Source organism: Eptatretus burgeri, unplaced genomic scaffold, assembly GCF_056783735.1.
Source record: "Eptatretus burgeri isolate ZD-2024b unplaced genomic scaffold, Ebu_testis_v1 Ebu_testis_scaffold_3156, whole genome shotgun sequence".
NCBI classification, from domain to species: Eukaryota; Metazoa; Chordata; class Myxini; order Myxiniformes; family Myxinidae; genus Eptatretus; species Eptatretus burgeri.
The window spans coordinates 189,400-215,466 of NW_028225104.1; the positions used below are offsets into that span (position 1 = coordinate 189,400).

Sequence of the window (26,067 nt, forward strand, 5' to 3'; positions counted from 1 at the left end):
ATAAAGACGGAAAAAGTCTGATTTGATGTAATTTAATTCCAGGGTATAAAGGCAACAACAGGTGAAAATTTTGAAAAGCGGGTGCAGACTTTCTGTCGGCACTGAAGATGAAAACTGCTTGATGCCCAAGCAGAAGGGAGCATCGTGAACATCAGCACTTACACACGAGGCACTGAGTGGGTCTCATGCGACCTGGACCATCAGAACAATCTCGAAGAGTGGAGAATGCAGGAGTTATTGACCGAGGGAAGGAGGTATGGACACTCCAAGAGGTTCACACTCTGTCGCACCGCAACACAAGTCTGAGAGGTTGCGGAAGCGTGGACCCAAGTCTTTGAGATATTCGTCGTCTTCGCACTCATCGCTTGAGCTGAAGTCGATGGAGCTCAGAGAGGCAGCCAAAGAGCCATCACCTTCATGATCAAACACTATAAGACCGTCGTACGGCGGAACTGCCGGGTCATTGTCTGCAATTCGTAATCGCTGAGAGGAGGGAAGGATGGTGGTTACAACTTCCAAAGAACAACAGGAAACAACACACAAAGTTCAATGTCGTCAAATGTATGCACCGACCTACCCCCAAAGTCTTCTTCATGCTCGTAGAAAGCCCCGTGTACTCTCACCTTATCAATGAAGTCCCCAAAGTCAATCGAATGGACTTCAAACCAAGGCGGGCAACAAAGACCTTCCTCAGGTATAAAACGCTGGGGACGTTGCACCACACTTGTCTGCTTGTCCATCATAATCTTGTGTTCCATCAAGTACTCGTTCACCTGCGACTGCAGGTACCTTGGATCATTGGTCTGCACAGCGTCAAAAGATGTGATTATCCAGTTACACCACAAGACCTTTATTTGGGAGACCAAAGCGACGAATAAACGTGTGCGAGTGGATTCTGTTTAAATACAAATAAGGACAGTGAGACATTTTTGTTCTCTTCACATTCCCCGTTTCCATTCACATACTGGCGAGGGAGGAAGCCCGAATGCGAACAGTGAATGCCAAACCACGAAGCAATGAATTCCACATTTTCCTGTTGCGCCTTCAGTCGAACGTCAGGCATGGACAGCCGGTTCGTGAAGGACTTGGGCAAAAAATTACTGCAGCTGACCCCAACAGAAGTAAGGTGGGCAGTATTTCTATGACGTCAATGGCTCGACCAGCACGAAATTCTGCTTCTGGCACCCAGCACCACCCCTGCCCACTAATTGGGACAAGGGATGAGGTCACGTGACAGCTGGACACAGATGAGGCTGCTGGGTTGGAATTTTTACATCACCTGATCCTCTTCTTCTCCCTGCTCATCATGTTGTTGGAGAATTTCGTCCGTCAGGTGATCGTTTTCGTCGGAGATGATCAATGCTTCGTTTGCTTTGGTTCTTCGCTTCGTGTACCTCGAGATAAAGAGTGCAAACACTGAAAAAACAAACAAAAACAAGAAATCATCCCAAAAGGCAAAGCCCAATCGTGTCGGCTTTGTACTCAAAATAAACTTCACGGAAACAACAACTAAAAACAAGATATAATTGTACATTTTATTTGTTTGTGTTTTCCACTTTCTCATAATAAAGATTTGTTGAAGATTTGATGACAAGAGCGAATTGGTTAAAAACAGGTTATGGCCTGGACAGACACACTGAGGCTCAATCTGTACGAATAAATGTGTGTGTGTGTGTCTACTCCATAACTCCAAAACCATGAAACCTAGCGGTCTGAAACTTTGCATGGACACTCAGGGAACTCCAAAGAGGTGCTTGAGTGAACTTGGTTTAATAAAATGTTTGGGTTAATTAAAACACCCCTTTGGAAGATAATTAACGGGGTGCTCATCGTGAAAAAAAACAAAGTCAGGCTTACCTTTGTTCAGCTGACCTCTGTTTTGTTTTGGCATGCCCAAACATGCCTTGCTTTGGAACCACAACGTACTCTCATGGACTAATTAAAGTATTAAGTATCCAAATCTGTCTTCGGATTTGAGCATCAGAGCAAGTGGACTAATTAAGTGTCGAAATCTGCAGTGAAATCTGAAAATTTAAAGAAATTAACGACTCTTACAACGAAGCGTATTTAAGTTTAAGCAAGCAAGGCTGTCATCCGTCCTTCATATTTACACAAGAAAATGTGAAATTGCCAAAACATTAAACTTAATTTTTTTTTTCCCCGTTCGGATAATTATATTGAGTGAAGAAAAGATTAAGGAATGTTCGGCAAGTGTAACCTCAGTGAGTGCAACAAAAATAATTAACCAGCGGGATTGCCGCGAAGGCCCCCGCTGCTGCCCGGCCTGGTTCTCCGTGGGGAAATCTCCCGAGTTAGGAAGGCAAAATAAATTAAATTAAAGATCGAATTAAAAGAAGGATTAACATAATGGGAGTATTAGAATGAGAATAGCAACGGGACAAATGAACGACGAGTTCAAGAGAGAAAAGGAAAAATATTGCAATAATATTTTCATGAATGCACTCTGAAAAATTTCCACTCAATTTTTGGGGCATCACTCTCCCAATCTTTCTCGCTCCCAAACCCCCCCCCCCCACCCACCAGACCTTCCTCACTCTCCCAACTCCCTCGCTCCCTTCCCCTCTCTCTCTCTCACTTCCAATCCCTTCCCCTCCTTGCACCCCCTTCCCGCAGGGTTATAACGACGTGTGGAGAGGCATCGCTCTCCCCCATCCTTCCTCGCTCCCCCTTCTCCGCCCCCCACCCCTCCCCGCTCCTCCTCCATCTTCTCTCCTTCTCTCTCGCTCCCATCTCCCACCTCACACCCCTCCCTCCCAGAGTGTGTGGCGAGGCCTGACCATCCTCCACACCCCCCTCCTCGCTCTCCCACCTCTCTCTCTCTCACCCCTTCTCTCTTTCACCCTCCCCACTCCCAACCCTCCTCGCACCTCCTCCCCACCGGAGTGTGTATCGATGTTTGGTGAGGTATTGCTCTCCCCCCTTTCAAACTTTCAGTTTATCAAACAAAGAAGTTACCGAAGAGAAGCCCTGAACACTTTTGATCGTTTTCCCTGCTGAGAGATGAACAGCTTCCAGGGAGGGGGGCCTCCGTGTTTCGGAATCGGCTTTCCCCCTTGCAACCACATTCCCAGAGCTCGTCAACAAAAGGGGAAAAAAACAAACTCATGTTCTCATGCTTCACTTGCTGCGGCTGGACTAATAAAGGCTATTTGTCGTTACTACGACTTTGCTCTTTCACATTTTGACCCAAATTTTTTATTTTAATTCTCTATATCGTCTTAGTAACAGTTTGTTGAAAATTTGATGACAAAAGCTCAAATGGTAAAAAAAGAGTTATGACCTTGACAGACACACACACACATACACACACGATTACAAAACCCCATCTCCTACTGCGTGGAATTGTTGAGAGTCCTTTGGCACTTTCGAGGAGTTTGTACAGAGAAGCTATCAGACGATAATTGATTCAAGAAGAGTTGGTTTGTGGGTTTGTTTTGTCTTTAGTGCATTCCGAAACCACCTGACAGAATGAGTTTCATGAAGGGTGGTTGTACTTGGGGAGCGGTTGTACTTTGGGTGTGCACAAGAAGGTTTTCGATGATTTAAAAAAAAAAAACTTAATCCCTGGGGGTTCAGGATTGGGGTCGCAGACCAATTCTCTTGATGTAAATATGTATCGTGTGGCACCACTTCAGGTGTGAGGGGGGTATTGAAAGTCACAATAAAATACACCACAGATATCATTAAAGTGGGGGAATTAACCCCTCCGTAAAGGACGGGTTCTTTGTGGGTATATTAAATAAATAAATAAAAACAATTTGTGCAGCAGGTGAGAAGTGAAGAATGAAGGAAGAACAGAAGCAATGGAGCTTACAAGCGAATAGCAGGATCAGCAATATCGCGAGAATGATGGCGATTGTACTCCACGCACAATTTCCAGCCGCGTCACACCAGCAGATCTTCACGGTCATTGAGGAGTTTCCTGTAAGTGCTGGTGTGCCTGAGTCAGAGATCTCAAATGAGAGCTTGTAAGTTCCGTCCGGCCACCCCTTCGACTCCAAGAGGCTGTACTCACCTGGAAGAAAAGGAAGTGTGTTGGTTAAGTATGTGAGTAATCGACTGGGTGAGAGTCAGCAGCATCGGCAGCACCTTCTGAAAATTCTAAAACAAAATTGGTTAAATCCATAAATCGGCATCTGAAATGGTCACCCGAATCTGCTTTGTGCTCACTTTATCGGGGCCAAAATGTGACAATATATTTGCCTGGTTGTAACTACTTTTTAATATTTTTAGATTACTTTTGGTCAGAGAAAGAAAATTCCCGAATCATAACCTCCATTTTTTGGCCAAAAAAAAGTACAAAAAAAAAGGACTAAAAAAGTACCAAACACTGCTCTACGCCACGATGTCGGAAAGTATAGTTCTGAAATTTACAGGACGTACAGTTAACACTACTTTCTCTACAATGTGACGCCATTTTCTGGGGAAAAAAGTACCAAAGGCACCAAAAAACACCTAAATTTGTTCCCCTTCCTTTTTCCCATAACCCCCCCCTACTGAAAAACAAACAAACAGAGGGGCCTGTCAATGTGTGGAAGACATTTTTAGCGGGACGGGACATCAAGACGAACAACAAGGGAGGGGGGTTGCTCACAGAACGTGAGGACGCTTACGCGGAGTGGTGGGGGTTGGGGTGAGGGGTTAAAGCACTCCACATTGGTAAATGTCTTCCTTTCCTTTTTCTCACTCAAAAGTTTTGGAAAATGCGACAACTAATAATTGGTCCATGAGTGAAGCGACGGGTAGGCTCTGCTCGTTTCTTACGAAACACAAGCAGGCGACCCGTCTTCGATAAATTGGTGATTGTGGGCTTTGTCATTCACTGACTGAATCAGGTTTATGTTTTGTTAGAATTTCTGGGGATACGACATTCCTGGTTAGTTCTGCATCACATGCACATTTGAGCAAACTCATTCGAATCCCAACTCCGGAGCATCCGACATAAAGCTGGCCACGTGAAGCGCATGGTTTGGCGAGATCGAGTCCTGCTTGGTGCAGGACCTTGTGTCTTGACTACTGACGTGGTGAATGATGGAGACACTGGGAATTGGATCCGCTTGAATTTGAACGAACAGTCGCTGGGAATGAGTGGTGTCCGAGGAATCAAGACCTTCTCTCCTGAGAACTCTCCGATGTAGATCGTAGCTTCTGTGAGATTTTTCATCAGCTGCCGCACGACCAAGCGAGTTCCGTTGCACAATTTTGGGGAATCCAGCTTGTGAAGAAGCGTAATTGGTGTCCCGGCTTTCAACTTCAACTCATGAGGTGGCGGCACCAGCACGGAGGATGTAGCGGGTTCGGAAACTCGACTTCTTCACTGGGCACATGTTCCAACAGTTCCAATCATTGTTGATTCAGTGGATGAATGACGTAGTTACGTGGGGCTCGTATTGCCCCCCCCTGCGACAACCAATCAGCGTGTCTCCATAATTTTGTGAAAAGTAGGGGCAATACCCCTGGGCGCTCACCAGGTAGAACAATGATACTGAGGAGGAAGTCAATGTGGGACAGAATCAGCAAAATGCACCAATGACCCAATGTTTTGGCAAATGCCTATTTTGGGGGGCGAAAACACCCCCACCGCTCCCCTGCCTCCCCTATAAACTGTTAAATAGTGCAAACAAACTTTGGTCCATACAAATTCCCTGATTTCATTCCTGAAAGTCCCTGTAGTGTCCATCTTTGTTTCCCCTGTGTACCCCACCCCATCCCACTCCCTTTCACAGATCTCCTCATGTGTCTGTTCCCCACTGTTTTATGCTCCCCCCCCTCACACCCCTCCTCACTCCTACTCCCAATGTTGTATGTTCTGTGTATTAGTTCTTATACGAGCCTCGACAGTGCATACAACAAAAGAAAAAAAAACTCTTTTGGGAAGCAACACCCCGTTGACCTCCGTTGGGCCCGATTATTGCTGTGAACAAACTTTGGTACGTACTGGGTGGGGAATACGTACTGGGTGGGGAATACGTACTGGAAAAACGAATTTAGTCCAAGTGTGTAGAGTGGATGTTAAACATCGTGGGTAATTACACAGCTGTCTGTGTGGATAACAGTCGGAAGCACGTCCTCCAACTACAATGGTCGTAAAAGGTTGGACCGCAACACGACACCACCACATGACCAACTACAATGGTCGTAAAAGGTTGGACCGCAACACGACACCACCACATGACCAACTACAATGGTCGTAAAAGGTTGGACTGCAACACGACACCACCACATGACCAACTACAATGGTAGTAAAAGGTTGGACCGCAACACGACACCACCACATGACCAACTACAATGGTCGTAAAAGGTTGGACCGCAACACGACACCACCACATGACCAACTACAATGGTCGTAAAAGGTTGGACTGCAACACGACACCACCACATGACCAACTACAATGGTAGTAAAAGGTTGGACCGCAACACGACACCACCACATGACCAACTACAAAGGTCGTAAAAGGTTGGACTGCAACACGACACCACCACAGGACCAACTACAATGGTAGTAAAAGGTTGGACCACAACACGACACCACCACATGACCAACTACAATGGTCGTAAAAGGTTGGACCGCAACACGACACCACCACATGGCCAACTACAATGGTCGTAAAAGGTTGGACCGCAACACGACACCACCACATGACCAACTACAATGGTCGTAAAAGGTTGGACCGCAACACGACACTACCACATGACCAACTACAATGGTACTAAAAGGTTGGACCGCAACACGACACCACCACATGACCAACTACAATGGTCGTAAAAGGTTGGACCGCAACACGACACCACCACATGGCCAACTACAATGGTCGTAAAAGGTTGGACCGCAACACGACACCACCACATGACCAACTACAATGGTAGTAAAAGGTTGGACCGCAACACGACACCACCACATGACCAACTACAATGGTCGTAAAAGGTTGGACCGCAACACGACACCACCACATGACCAACTACAATGGTCGTAAAAGGTTGGACTGCAACATGACACCACCACATGACCAACTACAATGGTAGTAAAAGGTTGGACTGCAACACGACACCACCACAGGACCAACTACAATGGTAGTAAAAGGTTGGACCACAACACGACACCACCACATGACCAACTACAATGGTCGTAAAAGGTTGGACCGCAACACGACACCACCACATGACCAACTACAATGGTACTAAAAGGTTGGACCGCAACACGACACCACCACGTGACCAACTACAATGGTAGTAAAAGGTTGGACCGCAACACGACACCACCACATGACCAACTACAATGGTACTAAAAGGTTGGACGGCAACACGACACCACCACATGACCAACTACAATGCTAGTAAAAGGTTGGACTGCAACACAACACCACCACATGACCAACTACAATGGTCGTAAAAGGTTGGACCGCAATACGACACCACCACATGACCAACTACAATGGTAGTAAAAGGTTGGACCGCAACACGACACCACCACATGACCAACTACAATGGTAGTAAAAGGTTGGACGGCAACACGACACCACCACATGACCAACTACAATGCTAGTAAAAGGTTGGACTGCAACACAACACCACCACATGACCAACTACAATGGTCGTAAAAGGTTGGACCGCAATACGACACCACCACATGACCAACTACAATGCTAGTAAAAGGTTGGACCGCAACACGACACCACCACATGACCAACTACAATGGTAGTAAAAGGTTGGACCGCAACACGACACCACCACATGACCAACTACAATGGTAGTAAAAGGTTGGACCACAACTCGACACCACCACATGACCAACTACAATGGTAGTAAAAGGTTGGACCGCAACACGACACCACCACATGGCCAACTACAATGGTCGTAAAAGGTTGGACCGCAACACGACACCACCACATGACCAACTACAATGGTCGTAAAAGGTTGGACCGCAACACGACACCACCACATGACCAACTACAATGGTACTAAAAGGTTGGACCGCAACTCGACACCACCACATGACCAACTACAATGCCAGTAAAAGGTTGGACCGCAACACGACACCACCACATGGCCAACTACAATGGTAGTAAAAGGTTGGACCGCAACTCGACACCACCACATGACCAACTACAATGGTCGTAAAAGGTTGGACCGCAATACGACACCACCACATGACCAACTACAATGCTAGTAAAAGGTTGGACCGCAACACGACACCACCACATGACCAACTACAATGGTAGTAAAAGGTTGGACCGCAACACGACACCACCACATGACCAACTACAATGGTAGTAAAAGGTTGGACCACAACTCGACACCACCACATGACCAACTACAATGGTAGTAAAAGGTTGGACCGCAACTCGACACCACCACATGACCAACTACAATGCCAGTAAAAGGTTGGACCGCAACACGACACCACCACATGGCCAACTACAATGGTAGTAAAAGGTTGGACCGCAACTCGACACCACCACATGACCAACTACAATGGTAGTAAAAGGTGGGACCGCAACTCGACACCACCACATGACCAACTACAATGGTCGTAAAAGGTTGGACCGCCACACGACACCACCACATGACCAACTACAATGGTAGTAAAAGGTTGGACCGGAACACGACACCACCACATGACCAACTACAATGGTAGTAAAAGGTTGGACCGCAACACGACACCACCACATGACCAACTATAATGGTAGTAAAAGGTTGGACCACAACACGACACCACCACATGACCAACTACAATGGTAGTGTAAGGTTGGACCGCAACACGACACCACCACATGACCAACCAGAATGGTAGTAAAAGGTTGGACCGGAACACGACACCACCACATGACCAACTACAATGGTCGTAAAAGGTTGGACCGCAACACGACACCACCACATGACCAACTATAATGGTAGTAAAAGGTTGGACCGCAACACAACACCACCACATGACCAACTATAATGGTAGTAAAAGGTTGGACCGCAACACGACACCACCACATGACCAACTACAATGGTCGTAAAAGGTTGGACCGCCACACGACACCACCACATGACCAACTATAATGGTAGTAAAAGGTTGGACCGCAACACGACACCACCACATGACCAACTACAATGGTAGTAAAAGGTTGGACCGCAACACGACACCACCATATGGCCAACTACAATGGTAGTAAAAGGTTGGACCGCAATACGACACCACCACATGACCAACTACAATGGTAGTAAAAGGTTGGACCGCAACACGACACCACCACATGACCAACTACAATGGTAGTAAAAGGTTGGACTGCAACACGACACCACCACATGATGAACTACAAAGCTAGTAAAAGGTTTGACCGCAACATGACACCACCACATGACCAACTACAATGCTAGTAAAAGGTTGGACCGCAACACGACACCACCACGTGACCAACTACAATGGTAGTAAAAGGTTGGACCGCAACACGACACCACCACATGACCAACTACAATGGTCGTAAAAGGTTGGACCGCCACACGACACCACCACATGACCAACTATAATGGTAGTAAAAGGTTGGACCGCAACACGACACCACCACATGACCAACTACAATGGTAGTAAAAGGTTGGACCGCAACACGACACCACCATATGGCCAACTACAATGGTAGTAAAAGGTTGGACCGCAATACGACACCACCACATGACCAACTACAATGGTAGTAAAAGGTTGGACCGCAACACGACACCACCACATGACCAACTACAATGGTAGTAAAAGGTTGGACTGCAACACGACACCACCACATGATGAACTACAAAGCTAGTAAAAGGTTTGACCGCAACATGACACCACCACATGACCAACTACAATGCTAGTAAAAGGTTGGACCGCAACACGACACCACCACATGACCAACTACAATGGTCGTAAAAGGTTGGACTGCAACACGACACCACCACATGACGAACTACAATGCTAGTAAAAGGTTTGACCGCAACATGACACCACCACATGACCAACTACAATGCTAGTAAAAGGTTGGACCGCAACACGACACCACCACATGACCAACTACAATGCTAGTAAAAGGTTGGACCGCAACACGACACCACCACATGACCAACTACAATGGTAGTAAAAGGTTGGACCGGAACACGACACCACCACATGACCAACTACAATGGTCGTAAAAGGTTGGACCGCAACACGACACCACCACATGACCAACTACAATGCCAGTAAAAGGTTGGACTGCAACACGACACCACCACATGACCAACTACAATGGTAGTAAAAGGTTGGACTGCAACATGACACCACCACATGACCAACTACAATGCTAGTAAAAGGTTGGACCGCAACACGACACCACCACATGACCAACTACAATGGTCGTAAAAGTTTGGACTGCAACACAACACCACCACATGACCAACTACAATGGTTGTAAAAGGTTGGACCGCAACACGACACCACCACATGACCAACTATAATGGTAGTAAAAGGTTGGACCAGAACACGACACCACCACATGACCAACTACAATGGTTGTAAAAGGTTGGACCGCAACTCGACACCACCACATGACCAACTATAATGGTTGTAAAAGGTTGGACCGCAACTCGACACCACCACATGACCAACTACAATGGTTGTAAAAGGTTGGACCGCAACTCGACACCACCACATGACCAACTATAATGGTAGTAAAAGGTTGGACCAGAACACGACACCACCACATGACCAACTACAATGGTTGTAAAAGGTTGGACCGCAACTCGACACCACCACATGACCAACTACAATGCTAGTAAAAGGTTGGACCGCAACACGACACCACCACATGACCAACTACAATGCTAGTAAAAGGTTGGACCGCAACACGCCACCACCACATGACCAACTACAATGCTAGTAAAAGGTTGGACCACAACACGACACCACCACATGACCAACCAGAATGGTAGTAAAAGGTTGGACCGCAACTCGACACCACCACATGACCAACCAGAATGGTAGTAAAAGGTTGGACCGCAACACGCCACCACCACATGACCAACTACAATGGTCGTAAAAGGTTGGACCGCAACACGCCACCACCACATGAGTATCAGAATAGTGTAATAACATATACGATTCCTCCTGGTCGAGGTAACAGAGGAAGACAAAGTCCAATGAACGTTTAACCTTTCCCTGAATAATTTTTCTTCACGGGTCAACATCAAAGCACCTCCGGGTCACGTGATCACACCTTCAAACACCTCGCGTGAACGTTCACAAAGGCCCTAACCTCCGAAAGGGACGCCTCATCGCCAATATCCTCGAGTGAACCTGCCTGAAACATCCTCCGCGCATTCATCGAAGTGTTGTCGGGCGAGATTTGGGCGTGCCAGCCCTTCGAGCTCAGATTATGACGAACACACACAAACACCTTTATCTTTACTTCCTCCACCGAAGGTGAAGGACGTTATGTTTGCATCCCTTTCTGTCTGTCTGTCGATATGTCTGTGAGCAGGATATCTCAAAAAGTTGTGCACGGATTCGGACCAAACTTGGTGGACACGTTGACTGTGTGACAAGGACGAACCGAATCGACCTTGGTGAGGATCCGCATCCGGATCCGACTACTGGAATGTTTAAAAGTGATTCTTCACCATTGAGAGATGGGACCAAAAATGATACGCAGCTCGACATGTGAAAAATGTCCTGGGCCCGATATGTTGTCGTGGATCAGGCATGACGTGGTGGGAGGTATGCACTCCACCGAGTGCCCTTCAGGTTATGCACACACTTGTCGTTCTTTTACGTACATCTTCAGCGAAGGTTTGCAATTCAGATCTGTCAAATGGGAAGTCTCCAGTTTGCGAAAGGTCCGCGGCACCGGCAACGATGCTCGGACCAGTGCAGAGTTCGATGTCTGAAGGACAGGGAGTGGAAGGAAGAAAACTTGGTGAACCGCCGAGTGAGTGAATGATCGAGGGAATGAATTACCAGATACATTCTGAGGTGCCCAGGTCTCTGTGAGATCAGGTTTCTGGATGAGCTTGAAAATGAAAGGGCCGGTGTTTGGTGGGCGGTCTGCATCGGTGGCCGAGACATTTACCAGTTGGCCCTGACAGAGACTCACGACCTCATGGCTCAGCACAGGTGGGTTGTCATTGACGTCATCGAGCTTGAGGTGCAGTGTTCCTGTTCCCGTGGCAACGGGATGACCTGTGCAAACCGACAACATGTTATAGCCGGATCAGGTGCAAGTCGGACTGCTGTAAATCCGATTCTGCGAGATCCAAGCGAAATCTACACGTCGACCTGGGGACCTCACCGGTGTCTACAGCGATCACCCCGGCTTCGTAAACACTTGCAACCACGTGACCATGCTCTCGGTCCATCGGCGCCTTGGTCTTCACAACGCCAGTCAGTGGGTCAATGGCAAGCCAATGCAAGGGGTCGTTCCACATTGCGTACCTTCCAAAGGACAGGACCCGATGTAATCAGTCAAACTGATCCAAAATCTTTAAATGACAAAACCAATAAAAAGCAAAAACACAAAAGGACAATTTTGGTTTCCAACATTCTTTCGACCAATATTGTAACTGCGACACATTTTGAAACAGTCGGAACAAAAAAAAAAAAAAGGCCATTCAACCGACTCACCTGATGTGCTGTTTCATTGAGACATCAGGATCACGTGCTTTCATGACGGTGACTTCCCTGCCCACTGGAGCGTCTTCCGACACAGTAGCCCTCTGTGGAGACGCCTCGAACACAGGTGATTCATTGACGTCAGTGACTTTGATGACGACGGTGGCAGTTGACAGGTGTTGCATTCCCCCATGGTCCGGTGGAATCTCGTTCTCCACTTGTACCTCAAACTTTACTTCCCCAGCTTCAAAATCAAGGGGCTGTGCAGGACAGGGGGGAAAAAATCGGGGAGGGGGGGAATGGGAAGCACGTCGGTGGTCAAGAAACGAGGAAGTCATGGAAAACAAGCAAGTACATGTTGCAGTCGTGTGAAGGTTCATCGAGGAGGTAAATGACAGAGAGGATCAGATTGACAGACTGACACGAAGATCAAAGGAGAACGGGGAGACATCGCACGTGAGTGGCGAGCCTCACGACTCGGCCTCCTGCGCGCTGAAAGATTCCAATGTCACGGGAAGTCTCGGACTCGATCACCTCCAGGAGAGCAAGATGGGAGACAGCTGCTCCGGGTTGGAAGCTCCAAGCAAATCGGATTGGACTCGGCCTTCCGGAGAACTCTTCGTTATCGACCATCTTTGGAGGCAAGTTTTGAGATGTGGTTCGCCCAAGTCAGGTGGTGGCATTGCTCGGCCCAGGAACTCCAGGGACTAAACTTCTTACAATCAGGGATTTTCCAGCGAAGTGTACTGGGAGGAGAAGGGCTCATAAGCGGATGGAGTGAGAACTTGGGATTTTCCTGCATTGAGAGACATGTTCCAGGTTTCTCATGATCAACGATCGATTTGTTTCAGATCGGCGGAGATCATGACACAGAATGCCATCAAGAGCAACCCATTGTTTCCAATCATCGATAAAATGGTTCAGACTATTTAACATGGCCACTGAACACCATTATGTGCAGACAGATTGGAAAGTATAAGACCGGGTTCCAAACAGTATCGAAAGTTCCAGAAATGTCCACAGAGATGGCCCAGATATCTTACTTGAGATTTAGTGCATGCTACTACTGTCAGATTACAAGAAGCAGCACATCCATGGTGGAATAGCTATGTCAGGAGCCGAACTGGGCATTGGAGATTAAAGAGTTGGATAAAATTTAATGACTTAGGTCCACAGCAATGAGCCCATCACCTTTATTCCGGTGGGGAGAAGACTGACCGCTGTGTTCTTGAGTACGCAGATCAAACATGGAACCCTTATTGTGAATTGGGGTGACGTTTGCAACTTTTCAAGATGAAGGCAGGAGACCATCAGAGAATGAGCTGGAAAAGAGTGTGGATAGAGGAGAGGATAGGACCAAAGCACAGTTCTTGAAGATTGCAGTGCCAATGTCATCAGTCACGGTTGCAGAGGAGGTGTCAATACTGAGTTGGAACTTCTCAACCTTCATGCGAGAGAGGTCCACGTGCTGTCGAGAACATTGGATCAGGGGATGAATAGGTAGGGGTAGAAGGAATTGTGGACCTTGGTCTATTCATTCAAGGCAGTGTGAAGATATTCTGCTTTTCCCAGAGCAGAGTCCAACTTGACACCATCCATCGAGAGTGAAGGGTACTGAAAGGTCTTGTGTACCCAGAGATTGACAAGACCCAGCTGCGACTACAAGGTTTTGGAGGATGGTGAGAAACTTGAGTGTTGTGACCGCAGGTGATCATGATATTGGGCTGAAGGAGTGATACACACACTGGTTGAAGGCTACGCGGAGGAACTTTAGCTTCCCATCGGTTGGCTTAACCTTCCAGGTGGAAAACGTGCGATTGCCTCCCGACCTGCCTCAGTCTACCTGGGTCAGGACGTTTAATGGGACAGATGGAGACGTGCAAGGGTGAAATGTCCAAGTGTTTGAGTTGAACTGAAAATAAATAATTAATTCCAATGCAATCACAACCCCAACCATGGCCCCAATGATTTCTAACGTGCACCTTGACGACAGTGACCATGCCTTCGTTGTTGATTGCATTTGTCTTGACAAGGAACCTGTTCTCAGGATCTCCCTGAACAACTTTGTACACGGCTCTCCAGGATGGGGAGTGGCGGTCATCTTTGTCGATGACGGTCAAGTTTGCCACCACAATTCCGACAGCATTCTCCCTTCCTTCACCTTGGTACTGGCACATTCAGACAATGGTGGAGCACACATGAGCACAGATATGCAAGTTTTTCACAACGAAATTGTCTCATAATGCATTTATATACTTGTCACCTCATGTTTCAGGAACTCTGGTAGATTATCATTGATGTCGGTAACCCTGATAACCACAGTGGCGGTACGAGTCAGACCCTGTGACGCTCCTTCCTGGTCTCGGGCCTCCACAAGCAGATTATACTCTGAGACTTGCTGCCAAAGAATACAAGGCATTAAAGCGATTGATGCAAAGGGTTAAAGGGTCATGGTCACATGCTGACGTCACCAATGTCCAAACACACACACACATCCATGTTATCCTCGTGTCCACACTTTACGTGAACCATTTGAAATGTCCGCATTGATTTAACAATGTTGGACATCCCCAGGAGGAACATGCAACTCACCTCGCTGTCAAGTCCAGCTTTTAAAGTGCTGATAATTCCACTCTCGGGGTCAATGGTGAACATTTCATCTTGAGGCTCTTCCGGACTTTGCCAGAGGATCTTGTATCGAATCATTGCATGTGCTGTTTTCGGGTCATCTTGGTCCACAGCTGAGACAGCTGTCACTGTTACACCTTGGAAGGAACCACCGGTAATAAGAGCAAGAAACTTATATTCGAATGAAGCAAAGCGCAGTCGGCACATTAGTTATTCCGGCCACTGGGTGTCAAGTTTCGTAATCCTGACCCAAGATGTCTCAGTGATGGTGAAACAAGATGGCAGAGGGCAGCACGACGTCGGTGCTGTGAAGTGTGAAGCTCTACACTCCTCTCCTCTTTCTTACCATTGGCCAATGGCCCAGTCCGGAGGTGGAGCAACCCCTCCGTGACCCTTCACCCCAATGTCCGAAGGTGATACAGGACTAGTCATGATGGTAGGGCGGCTTTTCCGGCAATACTAGCGCCACTGGTTTAGCGAAATGATAAAAGAGACATTTAAGACTGATTACAGAGGGTAAAACTGTAAAAAGAAAAAAAAAATAGGGGCAATGCCGCTGGGCTCACGTAGTACAACCATTGAACCCCTGGGAGGTGTGGACGACCTACAGAATATGCAATGGAGAAGAAAAGAAACACCTATTTTGGGGGGAAAACTCATGATTTTTTTTATGCCGTGAACAAACTTTAGTCCATCATGGGTGATGAAGGTTGTGGTCTAGGTTCATCAAAATCGTCTGTGGATTCGGACAAGGCAAATACCTATTTTGGTGGGTGGGGGGGGGGGGTGGTCAAACCCCAACATTGATAATTTGATCATTTTAGACCCCCTCATAACCTGATTTTTTTTTAATGTCGTGAATAGACTTTGGCACGTCCTCGTAGAAGAAGATCCGAGTGTTTTGACTGACGGACACCACGTGATGCCAATACCTTCCCCTGAACAGTTCTTAGCCACGTCTCGCATAGCGAAGAGAGCTCCGCGTAGTTGTTGTTGTTGTTCTTCTTATTCTTCTTCTTCTGGTGAAGACAAAACCTTTCGGACTCGGCTCTTTTATGTACAGGATCCGGATCTCCTTAAATACTAAACACCTGCACACATCCTCGCATTGAGGGTGCCTTTTGAGAGCGTCTATCATCAACTTTTTAATATATTCAGACATTTGCTTTAAAGTTTCGAAAAGTTCACGTTACTATTTAAAGATTATTCCATTTAATGTGTTGTAATTTCGTAAATACACGATTTTCTCGTCATGAACAGGAGCCTCCATGACGGGTCACGCTATTGGCTCCGTCAAGGCACGTGACGAAATATCGGAAGTTGTTGCTGTTATTGCCTTTAGGACTCGGCTCTTGGACATAATTATTTAACCTCCGCCATCTTCGAAGATGGATGGAGGTTACTGTTTTCACCCCTTTCTGTTTGCTTGTTTGTTTGTTTGTGAACAGTATTACGGAAAAACTCCTCGACGGATTTCGACGAAACTTGTTGGGGGGGTTAGGTATGGTCCAAGGATCATGCCATTAAATTTTGGACTTGGTGATTGGGTCCAATTTTGGGGTGGGGGGGTCCCCCCCACCCCAAAAAAAAATTGTTAGAGAAAAAATTTTTTTTTTTGCATTTCTACATGTTTTAAGTGATTTCCAACCCCCCCCAAAAATGTTTTTTACCCCCCCCAAAAATAGAGAAATTTTTTTGTATTTCTACATGTTTTAAGTGATTTCAAACCCCCCCCCCAAAAAAAAATTTGTTACCCCCCCCCCAAAAAATGTTTGAGAAAAATTTTTTTTTTTGCATTTCTACATGTTTTAAGTGATTTCCAACCCCCCAAAAAATTGTTACCCCCCAAAATAAAATAGAGATTTTTTTGCATTTCTACATGTTTTAAGTGATTTCCAACCCCCCCAAAAAAATTGTTAGAGAAAAAAAATTTTGCAACTTTTTTTCCAACAAAATTTCGATTTTTTTTTTTTTTTTGCATTTTTACATATTTGAAGTGATTTCCAAACCCCCCCCCCCCCCAAAAAAATGTTGGAGAAAAGAACTATAACCGTCAGCACTGTTGACATATTTAATGAATAAGATATAAGGTTCACTTGAGTGACCCAGCAGTATTGGCGGCGGAGGTTTTGCACTCTCCCGAGTGCTCCGCCTCTAGTTGTCCTTGTTTTTCATGTTGAAGGCGACAGGAACGGACTGAATAGTCCTCATCGAGGCCAAGCCTTAAATAAAAGAACTGCATGAATAGAAAAGTAAGAAAAGAGAGAATAGTCTCAGAGTTTTTGAGAAAGAATGAAATCTACTTTTTGAAAAGGGGAAGGTCATAAGTGTTTGGGAAAACATGAGAAGGTGAAGAGTTCCATAGTTTGGCAGTGGAGAGGAAGAAACAAACTTCGTAAAGGCCCACCCTTGAGTTTCCAATGGCCACACAATAATCACGTGATGTAGTGGCTTGTCGAATGTTCCTTGGTCTCGATAATGGTGGAGGTACACAAGCAGCAAGTTCTTGCGAGCAGAAACCGAAGTAATATCTGTGGAAAAGGAAAGAGAGCCGACTATGCGGCGTAATTTGAGCGGGTCAAGTTTTGAGGTCACATTGGTGGAGTTGACAAGTCGAATAACTTTGGATTCAATTCTGTCCAGTGTGTTCGTGGAGTTGGAACCTCCCCAGATGTGAGAGCAGTATTCCACACAAGGACGAATCAATCCTTTATGGAGTTGGAGCAACTGTTCAGAGGAAAAGAATCTTCGACATCTGAACAGGACTCCTAATTTCTTCGAGGCAGACTCAGCTCTTTGCGTAATGTGTGGATTCCAGGATAAATTTGATGTTCGAGTGATACCAAGGAAATTTATTGCATCACATGGTGTAATTGTAGAGCTTTCAAAGGAGATTGGAGGGTTGAGAGGGGTTTTAGATGGAGAGATGAGAAGAAATTGAGTTTTTGAAAAATTAAATTTAACTTGATTACATTTTCCCCAATGGGAGATCTTGTCCAAATCCGAATTCAAGGAGGTGGCTGTGATGAAACGAGATGTAGATCGAGTGAGGGAAGATGGGGCAGATGGGAAAGACATGGAGGAGTGTAATGTGGCATCAGCTTACGAGTGCATTTGGTGATTTGTGGAAGAAAGAAGGTCGTTGATAAAAAGAAGGAAGAGTGTTAGAGACAGAACGGAACCCCGAGGGACACCGCTGTTGATGGGGAAGGGAGGAGATGTTGAACCATCAACAATTACGGAGATAGAGCGGTCGGAGAGAAAGCTCGATATGAGAGAGCAGAGTGAAGGAGGAAAGCCGAAAGAGGGAAGCTTGGATATCAGACCCTGATGCCAAACTCTGTCAAAGGCTTTTGAGATATCAAGGCCGACAAAAAAAGATTACCCAAAGTCTCTAAACAAAGAGGCCCAGACATTCGTAATGTAAGCACGGATATCACCTGAAGATCTTGCCTTGCGAAAGCCGTATTGGTGGTCAGGTCGAAGACTGTGAGATTCAAGATGATTGAGAAAATGGGAATTGAGAAGACATTCAAAGACTTTGGAAACAGTCGAAGTCAGAGCGATGGGGCGATAGTTCGAAGGGTTTGAACGATCACCTTTCTTTAAAATAGACTGTACTAAGGCATGTTTCCAGGAAAGAGGAAAAGTTTTGGTTTTCAAACAAAAACGAAACGAACGAGCAAGCATGGGTGCAAGTTCTGAAGCACATTCCTTCAAGACACGGGGAGGAATGCCATCTTGCCCGTCGGCCTTGCTTATGTCCAGAGAGAGGAGTATTTGTTTGACTGCATGAAAAGAGATTATAAGGAGGGACATAGGATTGGTGAGGGGAGCATCAGAGGGAGATGGAATGTTGGAGTCATCCAGAGTAGAGTTAGAGGAGAAAAGAGAACCAAAAAGAGTTGCTTTATCGGTCGGAGAGACAGCGATAGTATCATCGGAGCGGAAAAGCGAAGAAAAGGTGGAGCAATAGAAGTTGTTGTAGGTACTTGTAGCTGAGGACCAGAAAGATCTATTGGTGGAAGAAGATGACAGGTTGTCACATTTCTTTTGAATAAAGGAATGCTTCGCTTCACGAATAACATGTTTGCAATGATTTCTGGTGGACATGAAAGCTGAATGCGAGTCGGTGGAAGAAGAGTTTTTCCATGTCCGGTATGCGGCATCCCTTGGAGATAAGGTGGTGTAAAAGGCGGTGCATTTTGTTCCAGGTGAGCTAAAAGTGGGTGAAAAGAGTTGATAATACATTCATTTAGAGAAAACTGCACTAAACAGGGCATGATTAACCCTCTCAGAGCCATTTTAAACAACAATATACAATTCAAATTAAATAATAAAAGTTCTGAATGCTATCGAAAAAAACAAACCCCCAAAAAACATTGAATCGAAGGTTTACCACAGTTGATGCACCGCCTTTTACACCACCTTATCTAACACGTTCCCCTAGTTATTCGTGACTGTTTGTGTCCTTTATAATGTCCCGAAAAAGCAGAATGTTTCCTGTTTGGAATGATTTGGAATTTTTTTTTTTGACTGAAATTCAAATGAAAAAAAAAATTAAGTAGTTCCTTTGCGCGGTGCCAGAGATAGCTCACCTCCTTCCCGTAAAGGACAGCGTGGAATCTTTCACGTCCTCCAACGACCAGTCATCCGTCTGCTTTGTGGTTGTGGAAGACCTCAATCCACAAGGCAGACGGGTGACTAAACGCACGTGAAATGCCAGGACTGGCCTCGGTCAAGATTCGAACCAAGGTCGTGGACAGCTCCATTATGAGACTGTGCTTGCAACTCGAGAGCCCAGTGACGAAATTCTCGAGCCCCGTATGACAGTGTACCCTAAACTGCTTAAACTAGCACCCCGTGACTGCGCACCTGGTAATGATCCTTCCTTCACGAAGCCCTTGAACTCGGGCTGTGTGAACTGGGGAAAATGGTCATTGATGTCCAGCACCTGGATGGTGATCTTGGTGGGAGATTCTGTTTGGATCCCCTTCATGTTCACTGCGAAGAATTCGAGCTGTGCAAGAAACAAGCAATCTCAATTGTGTGTTTCACCTTTCATGTACAAAATATACAAATACAAAATCAAGGCTCATGGAATGGCGAGGCAGTTGGACTAAACAACCAAGGGAATGGCCGAACAGGAAGAGGAGAGAGAAACGGAGGGAGAGAGAGAGACTTGCAAGTAAGAGGGTTTGGTTAGGTTGTGTTGATGGGGTACGGAGGATTTCGGGTCAGGATGGGGGTAACATGAGGTGGTGGTGCAACGCTTGCTTGAAGCTCTGGAGGGAAGAGTGCGATTGAACTGTCTCCAGAAGGCATTCCACAAAAGGGATGAAGGAGGAACAAAGGATGGAGGTGTGTGGAAAGCCGAGGTTTTGAAAGTTATCCAGGAGGGAGGGGGAAGTTATGATGTAGAATGCGTGCATCCTCATGGAGAAGCTGGGGACAGTAGCAGGGTTGAGAAAGCAGACGGAGCAGAAATGGAGGAGAGGCTCTAACAAACACAGAGGTCACCGACTGAACACTTCAGTCTGCAAGGCACCAAATGACAAGATTAACACAAAACACCACCATCCCTCGCCCCATCACCGCAACTCCCATCTCCAACCCCATATACCACTGCCAGACCGGGACCGTAACAGCCTCCCCAACTTTACCTTGTATTCTGGAAAGGTTTCCCTGTCCAGCTCACGCGTCACATAAATACGTCCTGTCACCGGATCGACAATGAACACCCCTTTGGGGTTCTGATCAGCACCAGGACCAGTAAGGCTGTACCTTACCTCTTTTTCGACATTAGATACGACCTGCAAGGGGCACACAATCAACACCAATGAACCAGAGCCACAGGAGAGCACTTTAACACGTCATGAAATAACATCGTCTATCTGTAATTCCAGCAGTGTGTGTGTGTGTGTGTGTGTGTGTGTGTGTGTGTGTGTGTGTGTGTGTGTGTGTGTGTGTGTGTGTGTGTGTGTGTGTGTGTGTGTGTGTGTGTGTGTGTGTGACCGCTGTTTCTTGACAACCACTGGTCCGATCTAGTTGAAACTTGCCAGCTATATTTCTGGGGACAAGTGGGGATATATATTGATATTAATCGGACAAGTGGTTCCCAAGTTATGGCCATTTATTTACCAACCAATGACAGAACACGTTGCTGCGGAGGCGTGGCCGATGCGCCATTTAGTTACCAATGACAGGACACGTTGCTGCGGAGGCGTGGCCGTTGGGGAAGAGATCCTCAGCCGCGTTCCCCATTCTGGGTTACAACGTACAGACTTCCGGATAGTGATGACTTACTGTATTGTAATCATTTCTCGATTTGTTATGCGCATTTCGAGATAAACACAACGCCCCAATCCAGTCGTCGTTTACGAGAGCGAAGAAACGGCCTGTGTGGTTGTTTGAAAGTTTTTTTTTTGGTTTGTACGTACAGCCACGCACGTATGGCACGCACGTACAGCCACGCATGTACGGGCACGCGAGAGCGAAGGAACGGCCTGTGTGGTTGTTATTTCTGGAATGCGGTTTGAAAGTTTTTCGGTTTTTTTTGCACGTACGGCCACGTACGTACGGGCACGTACTTGGTCATTAAATAACATCATAGCCTGGGTTTGAATCTCAGCCCAGCTGTAAACTGTCATCTCGGGCTTTCACAGGCAGGGCGTCCCATCTGCTGGTATTAGTTGGTGGACATAAAAGATCCCACGGCGTCATTTGCTAAGAGTGGGCGAGCTATCGCCGGCACCCTGGCCAAATTACAAATTCCTGCTCGAAGCTGAGGCGAACGTCAGGCCTGGCCAGCTCGTTCGTGAAAGACTTGAGCCAAACTTCCGGCCAGCCAACACGCAGGAATCTGGGAATATTATTATGGCCGGTAAGAAGAAGACAAAGACGAAGAAGTTGGCTGACGAAGGGGATGTCATCTGACCGGACGAATGACAGTTTGAATAGAGCACGATGTTCGTGAAGGACAACATGTCGTCTTTGGATTAACTTCGTCAGTCAACCGACGGGTAAAAATGTCAAGTTCAATGTAAAGTTTAAAAAAATCTGGGCAACCACGGACTGTGTTGACCTACATCGTCCCTTCCTCCGATCCGATGTAAACGTGATACTTACCGAGACCAGGTACTTGGGGTAATCGCCATGGGCATGCTCCGGGAATTTGATCGCTGGGATCTCCCAGGCTCGCTTGTGCCTTCTGTGATCACGTTGAGTCGTGGGGACCAGAAGCACTTTCGTCTTGGGGTCATGATCAGCGACAGTCTTTGCTTCAGGTGAGAGACCCTAAACAATGAAGGGTCGAAAAAGCGCTTTTAATTAATTACGTCATAAAATGAAACAAAGGAACAAACCCAAACTAATTACCAAGGGAACAGGTGAAGCAACTTCACATTCTCTACTACGAAGGATACTTCACAAGGAGCACACAGGTCCGGATGAAGACTACACGGGGGTCGAACGTCACACCTGAGCCTCACCTGATGGGTAGTGATGAATGGTGCCCTCAGGTTTCAATCCGAGATATTCTCAAATGAATACCTTACACAGGTACACATCCTACATGGTGACATGAATACCTTACACAGGTACACATCCCACATGGTGACATGAATACCTTACACAGGTGCACATCCTACATGGTGACATGAATACCTCACACAGGTACACATCCCACATAGTGACATGAATACCTTACACAGGTACACATCCCACATAGTGACATGAATACCTTACACAGGTGCACATCCTACATGGTGACATGAATACCTCACACAGGTACACATCCTACATGGTGACATGAATACCTCACACAGGTACACATCCTACATGGTGACATGAATACCTTACACAGGTGCACATCCCACATAGTGACATGAATACCTCACACAGGTACACATCCTACATGGTGACATGAATACCTTACACAGGTACACATCCTACATGGTGACATGAATACCTTACACAGGTACACATCCTACATGGTGACATGAATACCTTACACAGGTACACATCCCACATGGTGACATGAATACCTTACACAGGTACACATCCCACATGGTGACATGAATACCTTACACAGGTACACATCCTACATGGTGACATGAATACCTAACAGGTATACATCCCACATGGTGACGTGAATACCTTACACAGGTACACATCCTACATGGTGACATGAATACCTTACACAGGTACACATCCCACATGGTGACATGAATACCTTACACAGGTACATATCCCACATGGTGACATGAATACCTTACACAGGTACACATCCCACATGGTGACATGAATACCTTACACAGGTACACATCCTACATGGTGACATGAATACCTAACAGGTATACATCCCACATGGTGACATGAATACCTTACACAGGTACACATCCTACATGGTGACGTGAATACCTCACACAGGTACACATCCCACATGGTGACATGAATACATTACACAGGTACACATCGCACATGGTGACATGAATACATTACACAGGTACACATCCCACATGGTGACATGAATACATTACACAGGTACACATCGCACATGGTGACATGAATACATTACACAGGTACACATCCCACATGGTGACATGAACACCTTACACAGGTACACATCCCACATAGTGGCATGAATACCTTACACAGGTACACATCCTACATGGTGACATCAATACCTTACACAGGTACACATCCAACATAGTGACATGAATACCTAACACAGGTACACATCCTACATGGTGACATTAATACCTTACACAGGTACACATCCTACATGGTGACGTGAATACCTTACACAGGTACGCATCCTACATGGTGACATGAATACCTTACACAGGTACACATCCCACATGGTGACATGAATACCTTACACAGGTACACATCCTACATGGTGACATGAATACCTTACACAGGTACACATCCTACATGGTGACATGAATACCTTACACAGGTACACATCCCACATGGTGACATGAATACCTTACACAGGTACACATCCCACATGGTGACATGAATACCTTACACAGGTACACATCCTACATGGTGACATGAATACCTTACACAGGTACACATCCTACATGGTGACATGAATACCTCACACAGGTACACATCCTACATGGTGACATTAATACCTTACACAGGTACACATCCTGCATGGTGAGATGAATACCTGACACAGGTACACATCCTACATGGTGACATGAATACCTCACACAGGTACACATCCTACATGGTGACATGAATACCTCACACAGGTGCACATCCTACATGGTGACATGAATACCTCACACAGGTACATATCCTACATGGTGACATCAATACCTCACACAGGTACATATCCTACATGGTGACATGAATACCTCACACAGGTACATATCCTACATGGTGACATCAATACCTCACACAGGTACACATCCTACATGGTGACATGAATACCTGGGGGCGCGGTAATTTGGTCACAGGAAATTTGGTCACGCGAAACTTGGTCACGGTAAAACGGTCACAACGTAATTTGGTCACGGTATTATTATTATTATTATTATTATTATTATTATTATTATTATTGTTATTCACTGCATTTAAGGCCAGTGAGGCCCAAGAACAGTAATAAACATTTACATTTATGGCCGGCGAATCTTGTTGGCATAATGACGTATTGACCAAGTTTACTGACGACTATAATGGAATCGATTCTGTCTCTCAACTTTTAAATTCCGATTCCATTATAGTTGTCAGTAAACTTGGTCAATACGTCATTATGCCAACAAGATTCGCCGGCCATGAAATTAAAATGTTTATTACTGCTCTTGGGCCTTACTGGCCTTAAATGCAGTGAATAATAATAATAATAATAATAATAATAATAATAATAACAATAATAATAATAGCGTGACCAAATTACCTTGTGACCAAATTACCTTGTGACCAAATTACCTTGTGACCAAGTTTCCCGTGACCAAGTTTCCTGTGACCAAATTACCTACATTCGAATACCTGACCCCTGACCCTTTAACACCGATCGCAACACCAAACAACAACCCGAACGCTTATCCTCCCCCCAAACCCAACATGAACCCAAACTCGGACTCCAAGAGCAACAGCAACCAGACACCCCGAAACCCTGAACCCCACGTCACAGTACGAACACGTGTTCGCGGGTTTTTTTCTGGTAAAGTGTGCACGTGTTTTGATATGTCAATCCTCGATCATTTTGCGTCACCAAACAACAGCCAAACTCACCTCCAGCACGAAAAAGGCAGAAACCGCAACAACAACAACCAACCACTTCATGTCCTCAAGTCCTCCAGAACACGTGGCCGGCACACAGCGGGGAGGAAAGTCCTCCAGAACACGTGGCCTGCACACAGCGGGGAGGAAAGTCCTCCAGAACACGTGGCCTGCACACAGCGGGGAGAGAAGTCCTCCAGACCACGTGGCCTGCACACAGTGGGGAGAGAAGTCCTCCAGAACACGTGGCCTGCACACAGCGGGGAGGAAAGTCCTCCAGAACACGTGGCCTGCACACAGCGGGGAGAGAAGTCCTCCAGACCACGTGGCCTGCACACAGTGGGGAAGGAAGTCCTCCAGAACACGTGGCCTGCACACAGCGGGGAGGGAAGTCCTCCAGAACACGTGGCCTGCACACAGCGGGGAGGGAAGTCCTCCAGAACACGTGGCCTGCACACAGCGGGGAGGGAAGTCCTCCAGAACACGTGGCCAGCACACAGCGGGGAGAGAAGTCCTCCAGAACACGTGGCCTGCACACAGCGGGGAGGGAAGTCCTCCAGAACACGTGGCCTGTACACAGC

At 46.4% G+C, this 26,067-nt stretch overlaps 1 protein-coding gene across 1 annotated transcript; it reads right to left on the reverse strand.

Moving 5' to 3' along the window:
- On the reverse strand, positions 1-25,634 carry LOC147006680 (cadherin-4-like). The gene is made up of 14 exons (XM_085868145.1): positions 25,499-25,634; positions 22,376-22,543; positions 20,911-21,060; positions 20,123-20,267; positions 15,212-15,384; positions 14,883-15,017; positions 14,602-14,787; positions 12,632-12,879; positions 12,300-12,442; positions 11,969-12,190; positions 3,836-4,036; positions 1,280-1,416; positions 624-803; positions 1-483 (listed from the first exon to the last, which is right to left on the reverse strand). Exons 1-14 carry the CDS (start codon positions 25,547-25,549, stop codon positions 235-237), a joined length of 2,388 nt encoding a protein of 795 aa, XP_085724271.1. The 5' UTR covers positions 25,550-25,634; the 3' UTR covers positions 1-234.
- Between the last annotated feature and the right edge of the window lie 433 nt (positions 25,635-26,067).